The sequence below is a fragment of the Acanthaster planci genome, linkage group LG16 (genome assembly GCF_054643075.1).
Source record: "Acanthaster planci isolate LZ-2023a linkage group LG16, COTS_SCS, whole genome shotgun sequence".
In the NCBI taxonomy this organism is placed as follows: domain Eukaryota; kingdom Metazoa; phylum Echinodermata; class Asteroidea; order Valvatida; family Acanthasteridae; genus Acanthaster; species Acanthaster planci.
In genome coordinates this window covers 8,189,883-8,214,370 of record NC_141792.1, presented here as the reverse complement: position 1 = coordinate 8,214,370, position 24,488 = coordinate 8,189,883, and the positions used below count along the sequence as shown (strand labels likewise).

General features: G+C 42.6%; 1 protein-coding gene across 1 annotated transcript in view; it reads right to left on the bottom strand.

Annotated features, from left to right (window-relative positions):
- LOC110986572 (membrane metallo-endopeptidase-like 1) overlaps positions 1-18,640 on the bottom strand; it is a 34,603-nt gene extending 15,963 nt beyond the window's left edge. Inside the window, exon 1 of the mRNA XM_022248536.2 lies at positions 17,915-18,640. Within this exon, the coding sequence (XP_022104228.1) occupies positions 17,915-18,146 (232 nt within the window). The 5' untranslated portion in view covers positions 18,147-18,640. The remainder of the gene's footprint in view (positions 1-17,914) is intronic.
- Positions 18,641-24,488: the final 5,848 nt, after the last annotated feature.

The following is a 24,488-nucleotide window of genomic DNA, read 5'->3' as shown; positions in this document are numbered from 1 at the left end:
TCAAAACCTCGGTACACGTGATTGGTGGAACGCGCATCAAGTGACATTCGTTATCGCTGCCCTTCACACCGGGGCTGGAAATGTCCAACTCGTCCATTGTGAATGAGATGTACTTTTCAAAAGTTCGGACCATCTTTAATAGTACGGCTTTGGAATCTGTCGACCCTCGCTAGTTTTGAACAGCGCAGCATTGCAAACTAAAACCTAGGGAGAAGGTTCGTGCTGCTTGACAAGCCCACACGATCATGGCGGTAATGTCAATATACGTGCCCACGTTTGCGTCCGTTTAGAACCATAATTTTGGACCGATATCCGTTGAATAGAACTTTTGTGTACCCCCCCCCATTCGCCCGAAATTAGGGAACTAGATCCGTCCTTGACACAAAGTAGTCGTAGATGGGCCAATTCTAGTTCCCTACAGCGGCATCAATTCAGACGGCAGCGTGAAACAGTCTGTCGGAATGTTGTCGATGGCAGACCGATTCAGGTTTAGGTAACATGTACTTCTGGAATGCGAGTGCACCGGCAAGAGACACCGGGGGAAGAGAGATCACAGCGTACGCCGAAAGGTTGTCGCACCGGTAAAAATGAGCCCCCAACACCGGCAAAGGCACAAGAAAAACATGTTTGCTTTGATTAGAAGGAGGTACACCTGTGGAATCGCGGCCCGGGGTTCCGTGCAGCGGGCCAGTTTTAGTACCCCTTTCCCTGTCTACTCTTAGTTGGTCCTTCTTGTGGACGATCCGATGGCAACATAATCCGCAGTTCGCGTGAAAGCACCAAATTACCACAATTTATACCACCTGTGCTTGGAGATATTTTTATTTCGGGGTAGGGGGCGCATGGACCTTGAATCGTTTCGAAGCCTTGTACACAACCAGTCCTCGCACTGACGCGCCACGTTGCAACTATAGCGAGGCTAGACTTGCAAAGCAAAGAACCTGCTTCACAATACCGCGTAGGTTACTGAACAATTTTTACGTAAGAATCCGTGCAGGTGGCCAAGGCTGGCCATTGCAGCCTTGCTATACACCCAGTTGAGACGTGACCCGAGAATATTATCAACTATGTGGTTCAGTGTATTTGCCAATCAGCTAAATAAAGAGATCAAGGGGAGAGAAGGCCCAAAAATGCCGGCGTAGGTTAGTGGTGTGTCGGCTATCTGCACTGGACTTCATGATGTCGAAATGACGGTGTTAGTAGCTTAAACCTTAGAGTTGCACTGTTTTGCATGCTGTAGTAAGGTACTACATGTATTGTGATTCATCATAAAACCTTAATGTTGTGATCCGTTTACATCGGTAAGAAAGTCGCCATGCCTAGGGTGTCACTTTCCTGATTCCTCACTGCGGTTTTCTTTCAGTCGCATTGCACAGTCTTTGAGAGTGTCTCTTTTTCTCATGGTCATCAAAGGAAAATACAAAGATCTTGAAAAAGGATGGTTTGGCATTCTTTTCCTTGCTCTGTTCTTCGGTCAATGACAGCTAGCCCTGCTGGTCAAAGACCCTGTCATCTTTATGAAATATGATGCCGTTCTGGTGGGCGACGTGCGATGAAACACTGCCAGGAACTTGCCGATTTCTACACCCACAGGGATCTTTTCATTACAGTTCGACCTCATACACGGTAATAGTAGAAATGAGTCAGCATACCATGGTATCTCCCACCTTTTCTTTCAAGAGGATATTTGTTTTCATAACGTTTCAGATGTTATCCGAATATTAACAAACAAGGCCTCTTTTAAGGTCCCCGAGCATAAAAATTTATTCACCAAACCGAAAAAGTCAACCGGCACGCGTTCCATGGACGTAAGATAATTAGAATTGTAGGGCTTAAAAGTATGCATTATTAGAATTATAAACAATAATCAAATTAAATTTTAGCAATTTATTCACTATGCCAGCATAACTTTCCTCGATGACCATTTCATTAAAAATACAAAAACTGGAAATTAGTAAGAAAATGATGAATGCATCCCTTATAACTACAAATGCATTTGATAAAAAATACTATAGACCAATAAACGTTCTCAATGCTACCAAAGTTGGCCATGATGGAGGATTATCTAGGCACGAGGAGAGGAGAGAAAGATGTCTGTGTGAGATGAAATGATCTGGAATCAACGGCTAACGACAAAAAGTCCTGACACGAACACAGACTCACGCAACAGATGAGAATTTAGGGAAATGAAACAAACACAGACTTGTGGAAGAAAGAAAAGGAAGATTGCATGGAGAAACAAGGCACAGGGAAAACACAAGAAAGAGCAAGATGAGGGTGGGTAGAGGAGAATGGAAAGAGACGAGAAAAAGTACAACCCCATGGGTGGTCCAGAACAGAGGAAACGGCGGGGTATAACAGACGTGTATAGAGAAGCATTATGGAGTGGATTTTACTTCTGCTAATATTAGTTGCTGAAATGGTTTAATATCTGCCAAGAAAAATACCTGTCTCTCTGTTTACTTTAGTGGAACCTGGCTCAAAAATCCATTGTGTCGTACGCACACAAATAGTTCTTGAACTGAATCTGCTTGACCTGACGAACGTACCCAGTTACCAAAAGCTCGGCAATCACATGTTTCAGAGCACTGATTTTATTTTGTCAATATTCTGATCACCGTGCTACGCTTGTTGATCTGTTTTACACTGCACACTCTGCGACGAAATAACTGGACTTGGATCAGCTCTTTTCCCTGTAGGCTAATCACGATTTATCATTACAAAGTTAACCGGAAGTCCAGAACGCAGTTCTTACTGCGACGTCAGGAGGAAGTCACACTTGGATGCGCATGCATTAATACGAGAACGTACACAGCCTTAAAAGGTCCCCCATCCCTTACTGGTTGAACAGCAATACCAAATAAGGGGCGCCACACGGCAGTGTCTGTTATACAGATAATTCCAGACCTCGGAGTTTTGTAAGAGTGTGTGTGTGTGTCTGTATTATCTCTGCCTGATTTGGGGTCGCGCAACATTGTAAAATAGACGGTTTATCCTAGCCTCCTGCTAAGACACAAGGTCACACACGCAAATATCTAGTTATCAAAGAGAGGGAAAGTAAGAAAGGCTGAGCTGGAGCGGTAAAACTTGACCTCATTTGACCTGTCAGTAACACCTGTTTTTCAGGAGTGCAATTCGGTTTTTTTTACTCTTCCACGGGCTTGCGGCAGAGAAGGGGAAAACAATGTTCCCAGGGTTTCGGCTTTGCAGACGCAAATTTGGCTCGCAAATGAAATCAACATTTTTGTTGGCATGCTGTGACCTCCAGTGAAGTTGTGGCACGTCGACCGCTGGGGGGATTTTGGTTTCATTCTCACTTCAACGACTGTGCAGAAATGTACGTGTTCCACGCCAACGCGCAAGATGTGGTGCTCAATGCGAAACTCGGCGCACCATGAGAGCCAATATAGAGCTGCTTAAGCACAAAATTTGCTTATAAGCGCAAATAGCCTTGCTTAAAAAACAAAGGTTACCAGCTCAAAATCTATGTTATTGTCATGTTAACCAAACGACAGGTGAATATCATTCCAAAACAATATACATCACATGGAGTTTTGGGTGGTAACCTGATTTGTCACGCAAGGGTTTTCCCGCTTAAGCAAATTTTGGGCTTAAGCAGATCTATGAAATTAGCTCTGAATGTCATTAGACCGCTGTTCCCTGGGCTCTGTAGATTTTCTGAATATTCTTGAACAGATATAAGGAAAAAGGCAGAAAACTTGCATTTTGGTATAAGTTTCAAGCTCTTATTTTGCTGCGTGTTTGGGTGTGTGTGTGGGGGGGGTGCCAATACATTACAGATGAATGAAAAAGGCCACCTTCCTTTTGTAGTTGTCAGTATGAAATTGTTCCAATTTTAATAACCAGTATAACTGTTAAAAACGTTCAAATCACACGACTTTCCAGCGGGTACACTCCAGCTTCAAATACTGAAATTGAAAAACTAGCAATCATAACAACTGTGTTGTCGTTATCTCTCTACATTTAAAATTCCACCTCTGGTAAAGCGGAGTGTAGACGGCTGGTAAACTTTCCATAGAAGAAGTTGGATGAATTAAAATGAATCGTTCCCTTTAGCAAAACTGGCGGTGGTCCCAAAATGAAAAGACTGCGTCATTATCGAGCACAATGTAACGTTAATTCTAACGTTATCCCATTAAGTTTGGTGCACGATTGTATAAGCCAGGACAAGGACAAACGTTTCTACACAAGGAAGAATGTTGCGTACATAATATTATGGTTGCATTCATTCTGTAGTCCAGGTTTTGCAGATTGCACTTTTTTTAAATTTTATGTTAATCTTTTAATGTTTAGAATAATATGAATAAAAGAAAGAATAGAAATAAAAGTAGTGAGAAAAAAGAAACATCTCTTGTGCTAATAGGCAACGTGCATCCTCGAGTTAAAGTGTCAGTTGTATAGGCCTCATTAAGGAGATATTTTGCTTTTGTCGAGACCATTCCAAGTTCTGTTTTGCATTTAAAACGTTGATTTTAAAATCGTTACTTCAGAACTGGGGTGAGCATAATTAAAACTGTTTCCATGTTCAAATCATGAGTACTGGCGGTCTTCCCTCATGCATGGTTAACTTGATTCAAAAGTGGCAATCTTTCCCAGCAACATCTTCTGCAAGATGTCGAAAAAGGTTTGGACGTACAGCCGTGTCAACTGAAAGGATGTAAGGCTGCAAACGAAATGCTTTGGTGACTTCAAACATCAAAGATATCCTGCATTAAAAACTGAAATCTTTATAAAACTCCTAGATGATATCCCACAGAAGATGGCACCCCTTCCGTTCTCAAACCGTAAAACGTCTGACGTGAATATAATAATCGACCGAGATCGAAACGTCGCGCTGTAAAGCATTCATTGGATTGATTTTACGCTCAAGCCCATCAAATTAGCTCCAAGTGATCAATTTCTTTTCGCCAGATTTGCGTGAAAGAGAGATAGAGAGAAGGGCGAAGTTTCGGGTTGGAGTCGTGCCCGCGAGCCCTGTTAGCTAAAAAGATTGAAGCGAGACATTGCTCATTCATTGGTCTGCGTATTGATGATGCTAGACCCTGGAGAGTCTGCAAGGTATAAGTGAGTGCGTGGGGCCGCCATTCCTTAGTCGATACAGGGAACCTCAAATGTTGCATCACGTTCAGAAGCATGCATGGGCCACATGCATGCTGGGCATGCAAGTGGTGTATTGTGAAGCAGTTGTCCAGATCGCGCTATAATCTAAATCTCATGGAGCCACACAGAGGAGAAATTTCCTGAACAATAAATAATTTTCTCATAGCAACAGCGGGTTACAAGCTATGATGCACTGCCTTTCGGATGAGTTCTGCTCGGCCTATGTGCGTCATATAAATCAGCTCTATGGAACTAGACCTGTGCCAAACCAAATAAAACTCGGCCACGTGACTCTGATGGTGATATTAGCGCGAAAAGAATAACAGCTCCATTCCAGACCACAGATGCATGTATAACATTGATTGAGTGTGGGTATAGATTTAAAATGTTGACAGGCAGTGACGATATTGACTAGTAAAGTTACTTTTCACAGGAGAGTAATATCACCAAAGCAATTCTTAGCTTACCGCCATAGGAACAAACAGTGCAAATGACCTTTAGCGTTACCATGGCCACCGGAGTCATCTTTAGGGAAGAACAATATCCCCCCCACAAAAAAACCGACGGGACGCGGTTTTTCCTGTAGGCCTGCATGGGTTACGTGGCAAAACATTATATTACATAGGCCTATATACGTGTGTGCACTTACATTTGTTTTCTGTTTTCTAAAATGCTGTCTATCAATTCAGCTGTGTTTTTGCTCCTTTTTTTGGCTCTTTTTTTAAAACATGGTTTCCACAATAAATGAACCACATCTGAGGCACCTTTTTTTAAAGATCATTATGCGGATTCTCCTTTAGTTTCAACTTTACTCCAATTGTGTATACTCTTTTTTAGAGGCCTGCGCCGTTGACAAAGACGACAATAGCAAACAAAGAAAACGAATCGTGTATTGCAACACGGGTGCGCATGCAGGAGGGACTCATTCGATTTGGGAGTTAATGTTGCCGTGAAATTGCAAGATTCCATCAGAAGGGCACAGCATTCCCGTGGCGATGTTAGCCACTGATGGCGTGCACTTTCCCGAAACACAAAAGGAGAAAAAAAACTTCCATGGAGCACTGCCTAACGCGTTCGTTGATATTGTATAACTGCGTTTCTGACTGAAAAAAAAAATCGATTTATGATTTGATCAGGAGCGAATCTGATAAGGAGCGCTTTCGCTTGCCTGAGAAGTCTAGCTTGCTGCAGGGGGAAAAGGGGAATACAATACCCAGCTAGATCAGACCTTCAGAATGAAACATACACTGGATGCCGGGACTCGTTTTTTTTTTTGTCAACAATAGGTTTGAAGAGTGCTATTTCGAAATGTGTTCAGTTTTTGCAAATAAAATCATTACAACATCATGATTCATGGGGTGTTTTTAAAGGATCCAGAAAATGAATTTTTCTTAGTATCACTTTTTGTGTATCTCTGTACTCTTCTTCCATGTATGAAGACTGTTTGACATCTTTTTTTGATTTACGTGAACTGAACGGTGCACTTTTTCAAACGTTAAAAATTGATCAAGCATTTCTGGACAAGTGAGGGCGCTTTTGCTTTGATGTAAATCCAGGAAGATATGGTTCAGGTTGCATGTTTTCATGTTCAAATTGTGAACCCCAAATTTGTTATCTGGGAACATTTCTGTGAAAAGGACTTTTGTTGGATTATTGCCATATACTTACACAGCAATAAAATGCTAAAGAAACTGCCACAGCAGAGGTTAAATCTAGAAATTTTCTGTGCACAAATCAGTACAGCATTGAGATTCAGTGCCTTAGACGACATCACAGTTCTGCTCATGAATATGCAAATAACATTAGCATAAAACCAAAAACGAAATTTAAAATAAAATTAATTGAAACCCAAAGATGCACTTTCAAGGGGTTTTAGTAAAATTTATAAAAAAATATTTCTATTTCCTGGTTCCTTTAAATAACCATTACAATGACGTCAGGTAGCTGCGTTTCTCTGTTGAATTTCATCTATTTCGTAAATTGAACGGAACTATTGAAATCAACGTTTCCCAGTTGAATGTGTAAGACAGGTTAATCACTAAAAATAATAAACCAAGGACTCAATTCTCAAATTCTCCGGTTTTAAATTTTTTACATACTCAATTTTTCACTAATTCAAGTATTCTTCTTTTTCATCGAACAGATCCTCCAACTCTGGCAGCATTTTGTCAAATCTAAACCTAAACATCAAATCGCCTCACTTGTTTTCGGCCAAGTTATAGCAGTCACTTGACTGATGGCTCTGACACTAAAGTCAATTAAAAGATGACCGAATGCAAAAGGATAGACAGAGAAAAAACTTTTATCTGATCGCTGCTTACATCAGAATCGGCTGTTAGATCAGTCCACGTCCCAAGGGGGAAACTAAAAGGACACAAGAGCCCATCATGTTGACGGGAAGGCTTGAAATGCTTAATGGGTCACGTGTCATCGTGACAGAGTAGCAGCTGCCGGCCATGCAAGCCCCCCTTGATTACATGGCCATTTACGCAAGTTTCATTTCAAATTGGCGGAGGGAGAATCGGATTTTTTCCCACTCAATTCCCGGAGACATTTCTAAATAATTCAGCTGGGCTCAAGCCGTCTTTTGTGTCATTTGTCGTCTTCACTCCTTAATGGATTTTGAAATCTTCGGAATCACTCATTGCCATGGCAACGCGAATTAATATTTTACCGCTTTCATTTGCTGATCCCCGTGAGTGTTTTCTCTAGAAAACATCAAAAGTTAAGGATTCGCCGACCCTAAGCAGACCCTCTTTCGAAGTGTGTTCCCAAAACAACTTGAAGAAACTGCATTAAACTGCCGTTATAAATTGATCTGTTTTTGTTTTCAGGTAATTTTCTACGGGGGCTGTTGATGAGAGGAATGGTAGAGCACTGCAGTTTTACACTCGAAGCGAGCACGCTAGATGTAAATGTATACAGCATCGTATTGGCCGCAGAGAATCACTCAACTACGCGGTGACCACCTTAAATCAGCCTCATTAAATGTGCACAGTTTTTTGTCACAAATCCTACCACGAGGTGACAATACACCCAGGAATGCACATAAGCTTGTGACGACTGACTTTAAAAAAACGACCAATAGGTTGTTGATGAAAAAGTTGATTTATAACATAATGAAAATCGACAACACAGATTTTAAGCAGCTCCTCTCCCCACTGAGGAAATGTCCAGTGCTCAGACTTCATCCAAAGATTACGAGCTACATGCAAAGTGTCAATAGACAGCAGAGACACCAATCTTCGTGTTTGTAATCCTTTCCTAAACAATTTATATGTAGTTCTAATTTATCTTGATACGAACTATATAGCAATTCTGATGAGCAAAGGCCAAAGGCCAAACTGCAAAACGCATTTAAACTATAAATGAAGGAACTGTCGAGTTGAGGACAAAGACAGAATTTGACCCTTCCCCTTTTTTTAACATCAGTTTACGACAAACCTCAACATTAATGCGAACAAGTTCTTGTTAATGGAGTGACAAATCTAAGAACTGCTACATATGAAGTACAATATAGCACCTTACTAGCGCCCTATCATATTCGTATATGACACCGTTACACCTGAAATCGACATATAATTTCCAGACGTACTAATATGCAGTGTTTTTTTTACGGTCAATCATATCGGGTTCAGACGGATGTTGGTATCAGCAGGACTATAAATAACGCGGCTGGCCCGCCGTTGAAACGTATGGCCTTCAAATTGGAATGAAGTCGCGTCAAAACCAGCAATGAAACTCTAAACCTTCCATCGTAACAAAAAAAATATTCAAAAAGAAAAGACATTCTTTCCTTCATCTGGTTTAAAAATGGGATAGGGAAAGATGTTTAAATCTTTGATTATTTTAGGGTTCCCACAAACCACCCTGAAACGAGAAGGACAGACAGACGCACCTGCTGAGGTAAAAAGCCTGAGGGGTGCCTCGACCCGTCTAGTTTGGTGAAACAGGGCTTAAAGTACCGTATGCGTCATTCAAAAAGACAACCCTGTATTCGGATGAAGGCTTGTTAAAAGTCAAGGGTGAATACAACGGTTAGAGCCTTCTGTAATGTTGGGGATCAGCCAAAGTGCATCACTCCCAATAAATGTGCCCCCCCCCCCTGCATTTTGAGATAAGAACATCCTCCACATGCAATCTCGGCGTTGCGCTCAATATTCTCGGGGAGGGATCTCGATAGATGGCCCGGGGTGATGGTACAGACGGCCGGCGCGTCAACACATCAAGCAGCTGAGCCAACTCGCGGTCTGCGACTGGAGAGTTTTCGGCGGAGGGGGTGGGGGAGACGGGGCAGGCCCTCGCCTCATCTCCAGCCAGACCCCTGAGGTTGCCGAGGGTTTCAGTCGAGGACTTCCGAGACCATGTGTTCGATAATTCAGTGCTGATTGAAGGGGAATGTGGCCAGGAGAGGATTTGTGGTCGAAGACAGCTCAATCACCCAGAGTTGCAGACACCCATATTGAGAGAACCACTGCTTTAAAATCCACTTCTACTTATGACTTGAAATAAGCTCGAATTGCTTCCTCTGTCACTGTTCAGTCAATCTCCCAAAAGAGTGGTTCTTTTTGATGAAACATTGCTGATCAAGGGTCCGCCCATTGCTGCGTTTGTGTGTAGCAAAATGATGGAACTATAAGCAAGACAGAAGACAATAGGGGCCGATTTTGTAAAACGCACTTCCTGCCGAGACATTTGCTCGTTCCCACCGGCCTAAGAACCTGATACCTTTCACCGAATTTGGGGAAGAAAGTGCAGGCGCTGCAAAAGTCTGTCTTGTGTTTGCCGCCATAGGCACCGGCGTTATTCTGCACACTTAAATTTTATTCATGACAAGAAGAATTTAAAGAAGTTATACCAGGTGCCGTGCTAGCCGTTATAAAAACAAAGGTGGTGAGGAAGAGCGAAGGTGTGGCTTGCATGGTGGGCGTTCAGACGAAAATCTCTGATTATATAGTTATGGTTGGAGAGGGGAATAATTGAGGGGGGTTAGCATTCAATTTACTAAACAGCTTCCTGCAAAAGCGTGTTGTTTCTGTGTTTCTGTGTAAAGCAATGTGCTTTCGTGCACCAACTTTTTAAAAAGTACTTTAACTATAGGGCCCTAGTACTTCTGAAAAACGAGTTCACTGTTTAATTGGTTGCCAATAACCCGACAAATTAATTTCCAAGCGCTCTCATTTACTTGAATGTAACACTTGATCTTAAAAACGTGAAACTTGAAAATCCTGCAAGCTTGTAGGTAATACCATCCTATTACAGTTCGCTTCGCATTAAAAATTGAACGAAATGGAATCGGTCGGAAATGCCAAGCGTAGAAATTTCAAGGATTAACTGGGTGCCATTGCAATTCGGTAAACCGTTGCTTTGCACGAGGCAAACGGACACAAACTGGTGCCAGTGAGGTCTCAGCCAGACTGGTGACATGGCTGCATGTCATGTGTGGTGGGCAGGCAGCAGCATCATAAAGCTTGTGAAATCGTTTTGGTTGTGCTAGGAGTTACTGCATGTAGTTGCTATTCTAAGTACACACCCTACACGGAGCAAAAATGACTGTTCTTGCGACAGTCATATATTATTCATTTTTTCACCATTGTGTGACATGAAGGCTTTATTGACATTGGCTTTAACCACACTTTTACAACCCAACACGGAGAGCCGTCTTCTTCGTTCTCTCGTCTTCCGCCTTGTCTCAGAAAATACCACCCCAGCATCCGTCGTTTGATTTACGAGGCTCATTTGCCGGTTTGCGCTGCCCCCCCCCAAAAAAAAAACTGAAACACGATGCCTTTGGATCTCACACAAACCCATCACGATTTTGGAAAGGGTTGAGGGGTAGGCCTAGTTAGTGCTTGCTGACACGTGACGGCGGGCCTGCCGAGCAAGTAATCACTGGCAAAACACACTGCGAGGAAAGACTGTAAGTGCAGCGGTAAAACGAGGCCTGCACTAACAACGCGCATGATAACGACTGTCTAAATAGCCATAATCTCGCCAACAATTATCCGGGGTATTTTGCAGTCACAGTACGTTTTCTTTTGTGAGCAATAAATCATGCACATGTTACCCCAAACTGTCTCTGGACTTTATATTTTTTCACACCATGGAAGACGATAGTTATGTTTGACGCAAGATGCTCGTGCACGTTTGCTATCAAAGTCATTCTCGGAGGGGATTTTCAGGTTTACAAAGAAAATGCTCAATGACTTTTACAAGGTTGCCCTTTTAAATGTCAGCTTTCATTCATTCAGAGTAATTCCACGGAATCCATAAAGCCCCCCATCAACAACAAGTATAATACACCCAATACACCAGGCAAAACATCCAATTTAAAAAAACACCATGCCATAAGAAATGATATCGAGTGGAGACACAGTGAGTCTCGAGCTGGACCAAGATGGGGCGCAAGTTTCCTAGCAAAGAAGACTCCTTTGGTCGGAACGGCACTTCGCTGGTTGACAAAAAACTATGATGAAAAGCTGGCATTACGGGCGCATCGCTATCAACAAAATGAACACCCCCGGAAAAAAAGGCTCTTCAGCCGACGAGGGGGTACTTCTGCTCAATGCGGATAGACTGATTTGCCTGGCGCTCATTAAACAAAGCCGCTTACTGCTCTCACGGTTCCACACAGAGTTCGCCTTTTTCCACTGTCGACATATTAGATGAATTCGGTTTTAATCATCAAGAGCGAATCGAATTTAAACAAATTACATTTCCCTTGCAAACGACTGGGAAACGGAGAGACTGGCAACATAATGCAAGACACAGACGCACGGTGCTGGCTTCTGTAAGTCAGGAAACCAAACCAGATACACAGCTAAAAGTCAAGGTCAGTATACTTATTCCTTGTTAAAGCTTTTCATCAACTTAATTCGATGTAATTGACTTTGCTGTCTCGAGTGGTACAGGACAATACATGTTTGTATAGGTTTCCCGAGGCACGGCGTTCTCTATGCTCGAGCGTGGTTATTGGCTTAGGAAACTTTTTTTCACAAACATACATTATCCTCTCTCTAAAAGGTCACTGTAAGGCTTTTGACTCCAAGAGACAAGAAGATCTAATAAAGTATTACAACGGCTGATATCGATCGCTAGATGCAAAGGAACGTTTCATTTCATATTATCTAAGACTGCTCATCTAAAGGGCCCCGCTCTCATACGGAACGGCGTTTAAAGAGCACCTCTAAGGAAACATGCTTGCTCTGATTTTATCTGTTCAACTAAATATGGAAGCCTCCAAATCATTTGTCTCCAGAGCTCAACTATAACAAGCTAAAACGGATTATTTTTTCGTTTATGCCAAGATGCTAATTCTGAATGTAAATTGCGTCATTAGGAGAAAACAGAAAACGAGGAGAACCCTCGCCCTGTGTTTGTTGTGGATAAACCTTGTGCTTGCCAAACAATGGCTACATGCATTGTTTGGTATACGCAAGGTTTATCCACTACGAACACAGGGCGAGGGTTCCCCTCGTTTTCCCTTAATGACGCAATCTACATTCAGAATTGGCATCTTGGCATGAACAGAGCCCTTTTTTAGCTTGTTACAGTTGAGCTCTGAAGACAAATGACACTGCGTTTGATTTAGGTGCTTCCATGTTAATTTGAACAGATAAAATCAGAGAAAACATGTTTTCCTTAGAGGTGCTCTTTAAGTGTCGACCCAGCTGCTCGCCCGCGGTTTGTCCTATCTTACAAGCCCGTGATATCTCCTTCATCAACGCGACATGCCTGGTGGTTTGCCGCAACGAGGGGCTCCTCGCAAACCGCGGGTGCCCGTGGCTGGAGCGCATCTCGTCTCGCCAAACATCGCTGTGCTGGGTTTCCTCCTGGCAAAGGGGTTGCCAAAGTGTGCAATTGTGGAGCAGCGATGCACAGTGCAGAGCAATAACGGTAGCCTCTTTGTCTCAGCTTTATATCCCGGAGCTATTTGTCTTTTCATAGGGGTGGTTCGACCGATCTAATGTCACTCTCGCACTTTGAGTGTATATACACTCAGTGCACTGCAGTGCAGGACAAACAGCATGAACGAACAACGAAGTTTACAGGCTCATGAAATAAACATTTTCTTGTGGAAATTAAACAAGACTTTAAATGATAACAAAGCGTAATCTTATGATGTGAACTGCTCAGTAAACTTCTCAGGAATATTTGCTTTCTAAACTGTTATTATGACATTGTTATACTGCCACTGGTCAAACGAAAGTCAACAATGATTTTTAAAAAATAGGAATGCTAAACAAGGGTGTCTTTATTGTAATCTTGAGGTCAAGGACCTATTTCATGCTGATATAAATCGCCTGACATAAGAAGATGACCCTTTCAAACCCAAAAACCTCCCTCACCAGGGCCTCTCGCCGTTTCGTATAGGCCCTAATACCACCGAGCTGAAAAGACCCGTACGAGTCTTGCAAAACTGATTATACCAGTGTTGTGAATTATTCAAGTTCACATGACAGGATACAGCCAATGAAACACGTCCACTTCAGCACGTGCTTACTTAATGCAGAGAAGAACGGCTCATACAAGTTGTGACATGTTTTGCTGGGTTACAAGGAAATACTACAGAGCCAGCGAAAGATAATGACCCTATGGGCGTATTAGCAATAACTCCCGCTAAAACGTTTGTCTTGGGATGAGATTTTAATTAAGGTGTGCCTCCTAACCAACTATGTTAATTCTTTCATAATATCTTCTCTTTAGAATGGGCATTTTGAAACCTTAATACTTCCACTCAAAAGAGCTATCAACGTTGAAAAAAATCATTATCAAGTAATTATGCAAGTTATAAGTAAAGAAAATGTCGTGTCCCCTGTACAGCAACTTCGGAAAAGAACCAAGGTTTGCACGTGGAAGACCTTTGATATTTGGTACAATTTGTCACTTTCAAGTTGTTTGTTTCCTAAGCCATAAAAATGTCGTTTGGCCTCTTACATCGTCTAGACGAAATCTTGATTCCAGAGGGACAGGATGTCGGGGCGGGGCTGATGTTTTGGCTATGAGTATAAAGTCGGTATAGCCCCATACGCTTCAGTGAAGCGTAAAATTTAGACTATGAAAACGCACCCATATGACTCGTAGTGCTCATGACTTCATGAACGCGTGCGAGGCCCAGAGTCCATATAAGAGAGAGAGAGAAAAAAAAAACTAGAGCCAGGATTTCTGGGGAGTGCGGATTTCACATGACACCGGATTTGCCCCAGACCACTTCTGCACGCACCGAAAACGTCCGTTAATTTTTCTACCCGTGGCCGGGGTCGGCCCAGTGTTGTGCCGCGGAGCCCACTATACACAATTTATGATTACTTGTTACTCGCACCTGATCAATCAGAGGCCATTTGTTTTGATAACACTTTGGGCTTACCACAAACTCCGCGTGCCATATTCAAACTGTGGGTGTCACAGCGCTTGGACGGCCGACCATGTCAAACAGTTTGGTTACGAAAATTGCTGGCCACACGGGCAGATATTTCTTTCAGTCGAGCTACGGAGTGTAATTGGTTCAATAAATCAGCCCTAATCTGGGTTTGATTTAATCATACTCAGCATTAACTGGTAAATATGAAATACATGACCGATACATTAGACCTCTCCGATTGTTGTTAGAAATTAATGATATTTGGATGGTAATCGTATGGCACTTTTAAGCTTACGAACCTGAAAGTTATCTTCCATTACACTGTCTCTAATTTGTATTACATTTTATGGGAAGTTGTTGGTGTTAACTTTATGGAGCTTCTGCTCACGTTGTAGATGACAACAATAAAACGTAAAATTTTAGAAATTGTGCGTGGTATAAAGTTTCATACACTACAAATTTGCAGATAAAGTACTAGAATCCGCCTACTATACGATGTTGCTCTTTTGAAGAAAGGCTCAGGTGTGGGCAAAAATTAGCCAGACTTTCATCAAGTATGTATCTATGCAAAAGCTTTCTGAGATTTCTCAATAATTGATATTCACGTCAGCAACTTCATTGGTGCCAATACCCTGAACATGAACGCACTGCACACAACATGGCTTGGAACGAGGATGCTGGGATCACCTTTAAAGATTGCATGACGTCAATCAGCGTGAGCTTGGTGTATGAGCACAACAGTGTACACTAAACTGGACAAAGGTTTCAGTGTATTTGCTGAATATTTCCAACGATCGGATCCCTTTTGAAGGTAAAATCAGTCGTTCCTTTTCGTAAACGATAGGCTTACACAAGTCCGATCTTGGGTGTTGCAGTTTATGCGAAAACTCAAATCCAGGTTGGGAACCAAGCCTTAGACTTCACTGATACTTTCTGTGACAGAATGCCAAATGTCGAAGGTCCTTGTTCATGAGGGCGTTAGGATAATTTTCTTTTCATCCACATGTGTTCAAATTATGGCAAAATTTCACTGATCCGTCCAGCTCGTATTCCGAGGCAATGCCATTGCCGTGGTAACATCATAATCACGCGTTCGTGTTCAAACTTTACGCATGCGTGAGAGTCTCAAAAGCCTACTGGCTGAACGCAAGCATACCACCTGTCTGCGAGCGTTGTGCAAACCGCCCGTATGACTGGTATCTCATTTTTGTTGCTGAATTAGTCTATGCACTCACAAAACATCAAGGAAATCACAAAAATCATTTTTATGAAGTCTTTGTAGATTGTGAAAAAATTTTTCAGGGAATTTTTTCTGTCCCACTGTTCTGAGTTTAAAAAGAAATGCTCGTTTTGTATTTTTGTCTTGTTCGATACTCTGGCTAAACGGTTGAAATTGTTTATGAAGATCGTATTAATAGTGACAATTTGATCAACAATGATCAACAACAGAATGATGTAAAATGGCCCGTAAATTAATCTGAAAAACTCCTTAATTTATGGACACAGTGCTGCCCTCTACATGGTAATCAGTAATAACTTGATAATTCGCACAGCATTGCCAAAATGTCACTACTTGGCAAACTAATACCTATAGGTATCTTATTGCAGCTGTACGTCGCCGTAGGAAAATGTGCCATTTGCGAGTTAAATTTGAATAAAATCTGGTGCACTGGGTTATCTGATTCCACAAAACATTACGATTTAAATTCCCCAGACTAAAGACACTGTTGCTATACCTTGTAATTCGGGGCAAGCTTTTGCATAGCGACCACCATCTCTGAATGGACTGGTTCCTTTGTGCCCTTCTTATCTATTGAGAACAATTTATTGTTGTAAGGCGTCTCCTATGTAACTAAGCAAAAGCTTGCCCCGAACCACGAGGTATAGCAACAATGGTTTTAGTAGGAAGAATTCAAGTTATGTTCACGTAAATTTAAAGCACTCAATGTACCAGATCTGGGTCAAAGTTAATTCGCAAAAGGCTCATTATGTCTGTTGTTCCTGTGACAAGCACTGTACATGTGCCATCATGGCGAAACGCACTTTGATTTGACAAAAAGGAAAAGTTCAAGTGAGCGCAACTAGGGAATTCTCAGCCAAGAGAGCAGGCATGACGGCAGTTTCGCCTGTTGAGGACTCCACGGCATTTCGAACTTAGCCACAGAGTCCTAGTCGAGCCCTGGGCCAGCCGGGGTGGGGGGGGGAGAACTCCCACCCACCGGAGCCACTTTGACCGAGTTATACTTAGGCTATAAGCTGTTCCTTCCGCCGAGACCTCCCCCTTCGAGCCGCTACGTGGCTCGAACGTGCATGAAATGAATTTATGAACACCTCTGATTGCTTGCTGACTTCAGTTCCGCTGAGAATATGTACTTGAGAGTACACTGGTCGGAATGACATCAAAGTACCGAGCACATCTGCACTACATCATTGCCCCCAGGACAATGTTCACATTTCTCTCTTGTTAGACAAATCTCTCCGAACTATAGTCCAGTACATGTTCCAAACTGCAGGCGTACTGAAGGAGCACACGGAGGAAGCATACATAGAGCAGAAACTGTGTTAGAAATTTTGTAGAATTAAAAATGTGGTTGTCGTGCGAAAAATTATCTAGGATAAAAGCCTCTTTGAATGTTTATAAGTTAACAATAAACCTGTTTCCTTCATGGCGTTCGTTTGGTTCAAGTTTCTACGTGTGTCAAACGGTACGTAAAAGATTTAAAAACTTGTGCATCTTTCGTAATTTGGTCATTCTATTTGATTGCTGCAGATCCCCCTTCTTATGCGTAATGCTTGGCCAAAACATGGGTTTCGAGAAACGGTTGAATTCGGCAGAAGTGTTTACAGGGACACTGTGACCAATGCATTAGATATGCTGTACATACGCCGTGTTATTGTCAAACCACTCACTAAACGAGCAGGAAGAGAGCGTGCGTTGAATGAGTGAGAAAACACTGCTAGCGTAGGCAACCAAGTGCCCTTTAAATGCCGGCATGTACAAAGTTGTTTGCCCGACAAACATCATCATTTTAAAGGGTCTCAACATTCTTTCCTGACTTGGACTCAATAGTTCTGGGTTGAAGTATGCTGATCGAAGCCTATGGACTTCGGCCTTGTTCACATGCAAATTCGAAAAAAAAGTGAGGATATAATGTGCTGTACTCGGGTCGGTATCCAAACAACTACAAACTGCGATCATACACTGTGGTCGAATTCCATCAACGTATTCAGTGAATCAGTCATTTCTACAATGCACGTTACAGGGGCAACTTTTCTTTAATTACATGCTAGGCATCAGCCTGCGTGGGATGGGTGATTTCTTTTTCGAGTACCTTCAGGAGACAGAGGCAAGTTGTAGGCGGTTTGTCGAAGCGTGGGCTAAACTCGGTTGATAAAATAGGGGCCTGAAAGAGATAAAAGCCGAGGTCTTACCTGCCGTAACGATCAGGCCGATGAGTAAGACGACGCAGACCAGGCTGAGGATGAGTAGGAGCAAGATGAGGGATTTCTCCAGCGTGGTTCGCCTCCGGAGCCAGCCGGCTCTGCTTTTGCTGGGCGGTTTTTTGCCCCGTCCCTTCTCGTACGCATTCCCCTTCACCATCACCTCCTGGGATTCCTCCATGGACAGATACTCCAGGTTTTTCCCGTTCTTCTCGGAGTTCATTTCCTTCCCGTTCTGCCGGTTTTTTCCTACCTCTCTATCTTTCTCTCTCTCTCTTTTGCTAATTTCACCTGATTTCTGTCCTGAAGATTTCAATGAGCCTCATCTGAAGACGAAGACATGCAATGACGAACAGCGCGTCCCGAGACCGCCTCGCGTCTGGGCTCAAGCAGACAGCACTGCCGAGCTGTATGTGGAACGTTGTTACAGCTGTACTTGTGCGGATCTAAGGACGGCGCCGACTCGTGCGCAAGACTGTTGGTGAGAGGGACAGCAGAAGACGTTTTACTGCCCTGAGTATTTTGCTTTTTCCCAAGGGGGGCTGGGCTCGGTTACGTCGTGGTTTCGGCTCTTTTCAGACAGTGCTGTGGTCAGGAGTCGGCATGCCAGTGCCGGTGAGCGCTGATCAAGCAACTTACGGAGCGGCATGTTATATACACACGCATGCAGTTCGCAACTCGTACACACATCAGCTATCCGCGACAAAAACCTAACCAAAGACGCGGTGAGCCTTACAGAGAGCCCCAGTGCGCATGTGCAAAGTGTGAAAACTAAATTTCGCTTTGTAAGATGTCTGTCTTCAGTCCACAAATGATCTGGAGAAAACTCAAAGCTCGTTCTGCACACCTCAGTTCCAACGTAATCTGGTCTATGAAATAATTTGTTTAAATATCTGTTTTTAACTCAATAAAATCCCTTGTCGTAGGTCTCTCTGTGTAATGCATCTCTCCTACAATTTAAGAATGGCGCCAAAGCGGTTTGGTTAGTTTGAGCTCAAAATTTCCCATCAACTTTGTCTTCGTCAAATGATGAAGCTCAGTAGGGAGATAAAAACTGAAACACACTTCTCGGCTAAAGAACAAATGAGTGGGTACTATCGAACAGAAAATGACAACCGATGATAACTTCCCAAACCATGGACCTTTTTTGGCCTTTTCATGGTTTCAATAGTAACATGCCCATGGGAGATCAAACCGGTCAAACTGAAGTTATTGTCAGGTTAGTAAATACTGAGTTAATTAATTATCTGGCTGTAGCACACGTTTGGTTTGACTTTGTCTCTGTTGATTTTGAATATGATCTAAGTTGTTCCCATTCCAACTATAAAACCTCTGAAAAAGTTTTGAATCATGTCCCTGAAGGTCGATGGGCCCATAACTTTTGGAACTTCCCTCTTGTATTGGCTCATCATAGTTACTCCTGACCAAATTATTTCGAGGGTTATTTCTTCTTTGACATTTAATTCCATGCAAAAATGCATTTATTATAGACTGTGATCTGCCTATGAGTTGATAGCCAGCTATTTCAGAAACATTCAGAACAAAGAAATAATTATAATGATCGACTGCATGGTTCGCTTCTCCCCTACGGCGTGCGCATGGGATTTATTGCTTGTTCGCCGTCCTGCACCTGTAACGTATTGGGAGTGTCGACAAAATTTATTGCGCTTTGTGTTTCGTGTACATGAACTTTGCGAGGCGGCCGAATTATGCCCAGTCGACGCAGCCGATCGAACGTAATGTTGTCGAATGATGTTATCGTCATGACTTGCTTATTGCTTGGGCCGTCTTCGCTAAGGTGCTCGAAGCTGGCACAGCTCCACTTAGACGGCAGTTGAAGAAACACATTCTTCAGCTCACCGGAATTAGAAACAAAAACAAAAAAAAATCGGTTTAAGAGGACACGCATTGATGCTTTAAAAAGCTGCTCGTATTTAAAGACTCTGTTATTAATACTCGACTCGGGCGATTATGGGTTCGCGGAATCTCGAAAATGTTTATTTAAGGGCAGACCGTTTATCACAGTAAAGTACGCTCGTCCTTGGCTTCTATACTAAGTATTTCTTGAACAGTGTTTCTTTTGCCTTGGAGAATCAAAGGGGCAATTTATATTTGGTTTTACAAAACATCTCATCGCGAATGAAGGTTTTATACTCCTAGTACGATCAGGTTCTTGGATCGATCTTCGGAGTTATGTTTGAAAAAGCGATTTCTTGAAACGTTTCACAATTTAATGACCTGTCTGAGTGACACACAGTTAATACACTTCCACTACTGACCAACTCACGAGCTCTGCTAATTTAAAAACGCAGGTTTTGCGCGCCGCAGATTGCCCAATTTGTTCATTCAAAGATTTCTTTATTCGACATTCAAATAAGTGAAAACATTGTTTTTTTTTATTTATTTATTCATCGACTGTGAGTTTGTACTCACAATTGACATAAAGTTTTATTCATGATTATTGATGATTATTTTATATTTTCATTTCTGATGACGCAACTGAAACGAAATATTTTCTCCGCAAGCTCGAGACAATTATTTTGTCTGATTGTTTTCTGAATAGCGAGCCCATCCGACTACAAACCCAGTTCTTTGTATTCGCTGATAGACTGAATATTCAGTGATAATCTACATTGTATTTAAATTCATCGTGCGTCTAAATACAATTTACGTCCCAGTTAAACGAGCCAGTGTCTGATACACTTCTACAAAACGCAAATAAGTCGGAATCTGTTCGCCCGGGTGAAGTCAATCAGCATTCATGTATCATCATGGCATTGGGCATGTTATCAATTGCATCAGGGTAAAAAGGAACACACCAACGCTCAAGTGATTGTTCAGAATTGCCAGGAAACGCCCGACCATTTGAAATGGTATGTTGTAAACCTACACGACGATCTGAAGCGCAGGAGGGGGGGAGAAAAAATCTATAGAATTGAAGGAGTTACATTTTTGGTAGGCTTAGTCATCGTATTGGTAGCCAACTGAGCGGTAACACAAAAGGTGGTCACGTTAAGAACATTCTCAGGTTTCATTTCAACCCCAAAACTGGCCTTCATATGCAGTTAGCCACTCGATGGTAGCATCGTAAAGAGCAAATTATTGGTTCTCTTGTCGAGGTTAACTTTGTCGATAAGTTCCAAGTTGAAGGAGTTACAATTTTGGTAGGATTAGTCATCGTATTGGTAGCCAACTATATGTATTGGTAGCAACCATTCCGGATCCAGTTGGGAGACGGGGAGGAGTCATGCCCCCTCCATAAGGAGGAATGATGATGTTGTTGTTTGTTTGTTGATGCTGTTGTTTGTTGTTTTTGTTGCTGTCGCTGCTTCTAAAAAAATAAAAGAAAGGCAAAAGCTAAAAAGGCAATAAGTCTGTTTCATATTTCTTCCTTCCAGGAGCATGTAAAAATGCTCACAACTTTAGCCTAACCCGTCAAAAAGACTACAAAGTTAACATGAAAAAAATGCCCCCCCCCCGGAATTTTTGGTTCTGAGTCCGACTACCTCGATCTGCATTCCGATCACAACCATTCCCTGACGAAGCCAATATCAAAAGAATCGGGATTTTGCCACTACGCTGGGGTACCTTCGTGTGAAACCAAAATGTCAAAGAAAGTGTGTGGTAGAAATTCTGGCTGAAGTGTGACGACAGCGAGCGCTGTAAATTGCCTGTCAGTGTTTGGGGTCCGTGTCAGATTAACGGGCGGGCGGTCAAGCGTGGTGCCGATCCATCCATCTGGTTTCTGGACTTCTCTCCGCTGACCCGGAAAAAGAGTTGAGTTCTCGCTCGTTCATCAACTTCAAAGAAAAGAAGAAAAATTGGCAGACAGGAAACAAACTTTTCTAGGTCACGACGGTTTTAGGGGGTAGCGGTTAATAAAACGAGGGCGTGGCGAAAGCTAGACCAATGAGGGGGCTAATGAACCCTAAAGTGACTCCATGAATTATTGAAATATATTCAGTTGAATTCCCTTACTTTTTATAGAGATTTTTGTTCCTTTTTTCTTTTCTACCTTTGAGACATCTAGGCGAATTGTAATCATCAAACAAGCAGTTCCAAATGTTTAATGAAAAGAGGAAAGAATGATGAAAAATTAAGCACAAGACAGGAGGAGGGAAATGTCCCTGAAAAACCGCTTTCTATAAAACTAATGCGTTTCTTTTACAAGGTAAAAACGATCCGGAAAGAAAACCTGACGTAAAACCTGAAGGTACCGGGATATAGGCCTACAACGATATAATAGCAAGGGAAATCTGAACGTAATAGCAGACTATTGTTTGAGAAAGCCGCCTGCATAGGTGATTCATTGTACCCTTGACGGTCCAGGGTGTTTCGGTAGATGTATGAGAAGACTTCAACCTTGGGCGTCTTGCATAAAGGCACAAATCACCAAGTTGCGCTATTCAGCGACAGTGGCGTAGCCACGGGGGGGGGGGCTGGGGGCACGGGTGCCTCCTCCCCCAGGCGCCCCCACTGAAAAAAACGGATGAATGGATATTAAACATGGATAACAAAAACTCGCCCCCTCAAAAAAAAAAAAAAAAACACCACTGAAAGCTGGTGCCCCTCATAAGATGCTGGTACCCCCTTGTGCCCCCCACTAGTTAAATCTTTGCTGATCGGCTACCAGCTCGAAATTGTCGATAAGTAGCGTCGACTCGCCGAATCGCTCGGCCTTGGGGTTTCGCAGAGCTCAAAGAAAACGGTATCTACTTTTGCTTAATCGCAACACCCCATATACTGGGATCAAATGAGACTGTTTCAGTTCAGTGGGGTCTTTATTTTAAATTAATGAATTCATGTTTCCATGAAAGAAAGCATAAACTAGGTCAGTTTCAACAAGTAACAAAATGCTTTGGGGGTTGTTCGTCTACTCTTTACTCTGACAAAGAAGCGACTTGGCGATACGCACACCCGACTTCAAGATACCTCAGCTGAATGGAGCAGGGTGCTTGGACTTGTACGTGTACCTGAACTTTCCCTAAGCTCTTGAACTCCTTGTTTATTTCTCGCCCGTCTTCTCATGGACTTTACATATCAAATGCACTATTCTGTAGAAGTTTGAGTTCATTGATCTTTGCCAGCCGAGAAACGCATGAATGTCGCCACGGAGTGCTGTAATTGCCCAGCGAGGCGCGTCGGGCTCCCTGACACTCCAAGCCGGCACAGACATCCATTCATGTTGTGCAGTGTTGTCATGTTCCATTACTGGAAGGCCGTTGCCCCTGCTGGGGCCGTCTATTTGCGACAACGGGGAGGGACCGTTAGGAGGGAATTAGTGTATGTGTTATCAATTCATCACCTCCAGCGAACTTAATAAGAGGAGAAAGGAAAACCAAGTTGGCAATGCTGCACTTTCGCTGCCGCTTCTCCGCACATGAACGAGCACTGGTTCAGTGCACACATTCTAAGAATGTGCAGTCTAAGAATGTGCAGGGTGCACCGCAGCAAGTAAATTCCCGTAGACAGCAGTGATAAATGCCCATACTTCACAAATATTTAAAAATACAACTCTTACAGGTGTTCAGGCTTAACAGAAACACGATGTTCGATATGTCCTCTTTCATTTTTCTTTCTATTTTTAGTGGGTTGACTGATGAATTTTGAGAAATTCTCAGCCAGAGCAGGCCACCCCTAAAATGAAGGAAATTTCACTGCCCGGAAAAGTAGCTATTTTGAAAAAGGAATCCCTAGCAAAACTGCTAAAATAGTACCACTTTCGGACCCGATTGCATCCAAATTGCTCAGAATTGGAAGCCCTCAGTCAGGGCCTGAGGTTCATGCCATGATTCGTCAATTTTCCAGTTCCATGGCTCCCTCTAATAATTATAGAAAATTCGGCATTTATAGAAATATTTCCAAGGAACCTTCCTGATTTTGGCATGTCTTAGTGTATTAAAAACCCTGTGGGATCACAAAATATTAATGAGCTCCGCGCAGAAATACAACCCTGGGTGGAATGCACCCTTTAGTGATCTGGAGTCGCCGCCATTTTTGTCTGGTACCCCGACGACCAGAAAGTTACATTTCATTAATTCATTAATTAAAAGATCGAAATCTTTTCCCCGACTGCTTTAACAGTCGGTCGCACTTTATTCTCCTTGGCTTCACCGGGGATCAAATATTAAATGCTATGCGATCATTTTATTTGTAGCCAACGGTAACTGTCGCTGGCAAATGTCTTCACGGTGAATATGCTCATTCTGCGGTTTGCACTATGACTTCGCTACAGTATTGCCCTTTTCACCGAGGAGCGCTAAGAAACATTTCACTTATATTAGGGTCATTCCTGGAAACGTTGGACCGTTGAGCATTAAGCACATGGGATTTCAATTTGCTCCAGGGTTGGAGGATATTGTGCACTTTGACTGATCCCGCGAACCATTTTTTTTTATTCCCAAGAGATCAGGTGAATGATAAAAGAGACGTCTCATTGTTCGTAGCTTAGACTACACTTTATTTGTAGCCAACAGTAATTGTGGCTGGCAACTGTCTTCAAGGTGACTATATACTCATTATGCGTTTTGTACTAAGACTCCGCCACAGTATTGCCCTTCTCACC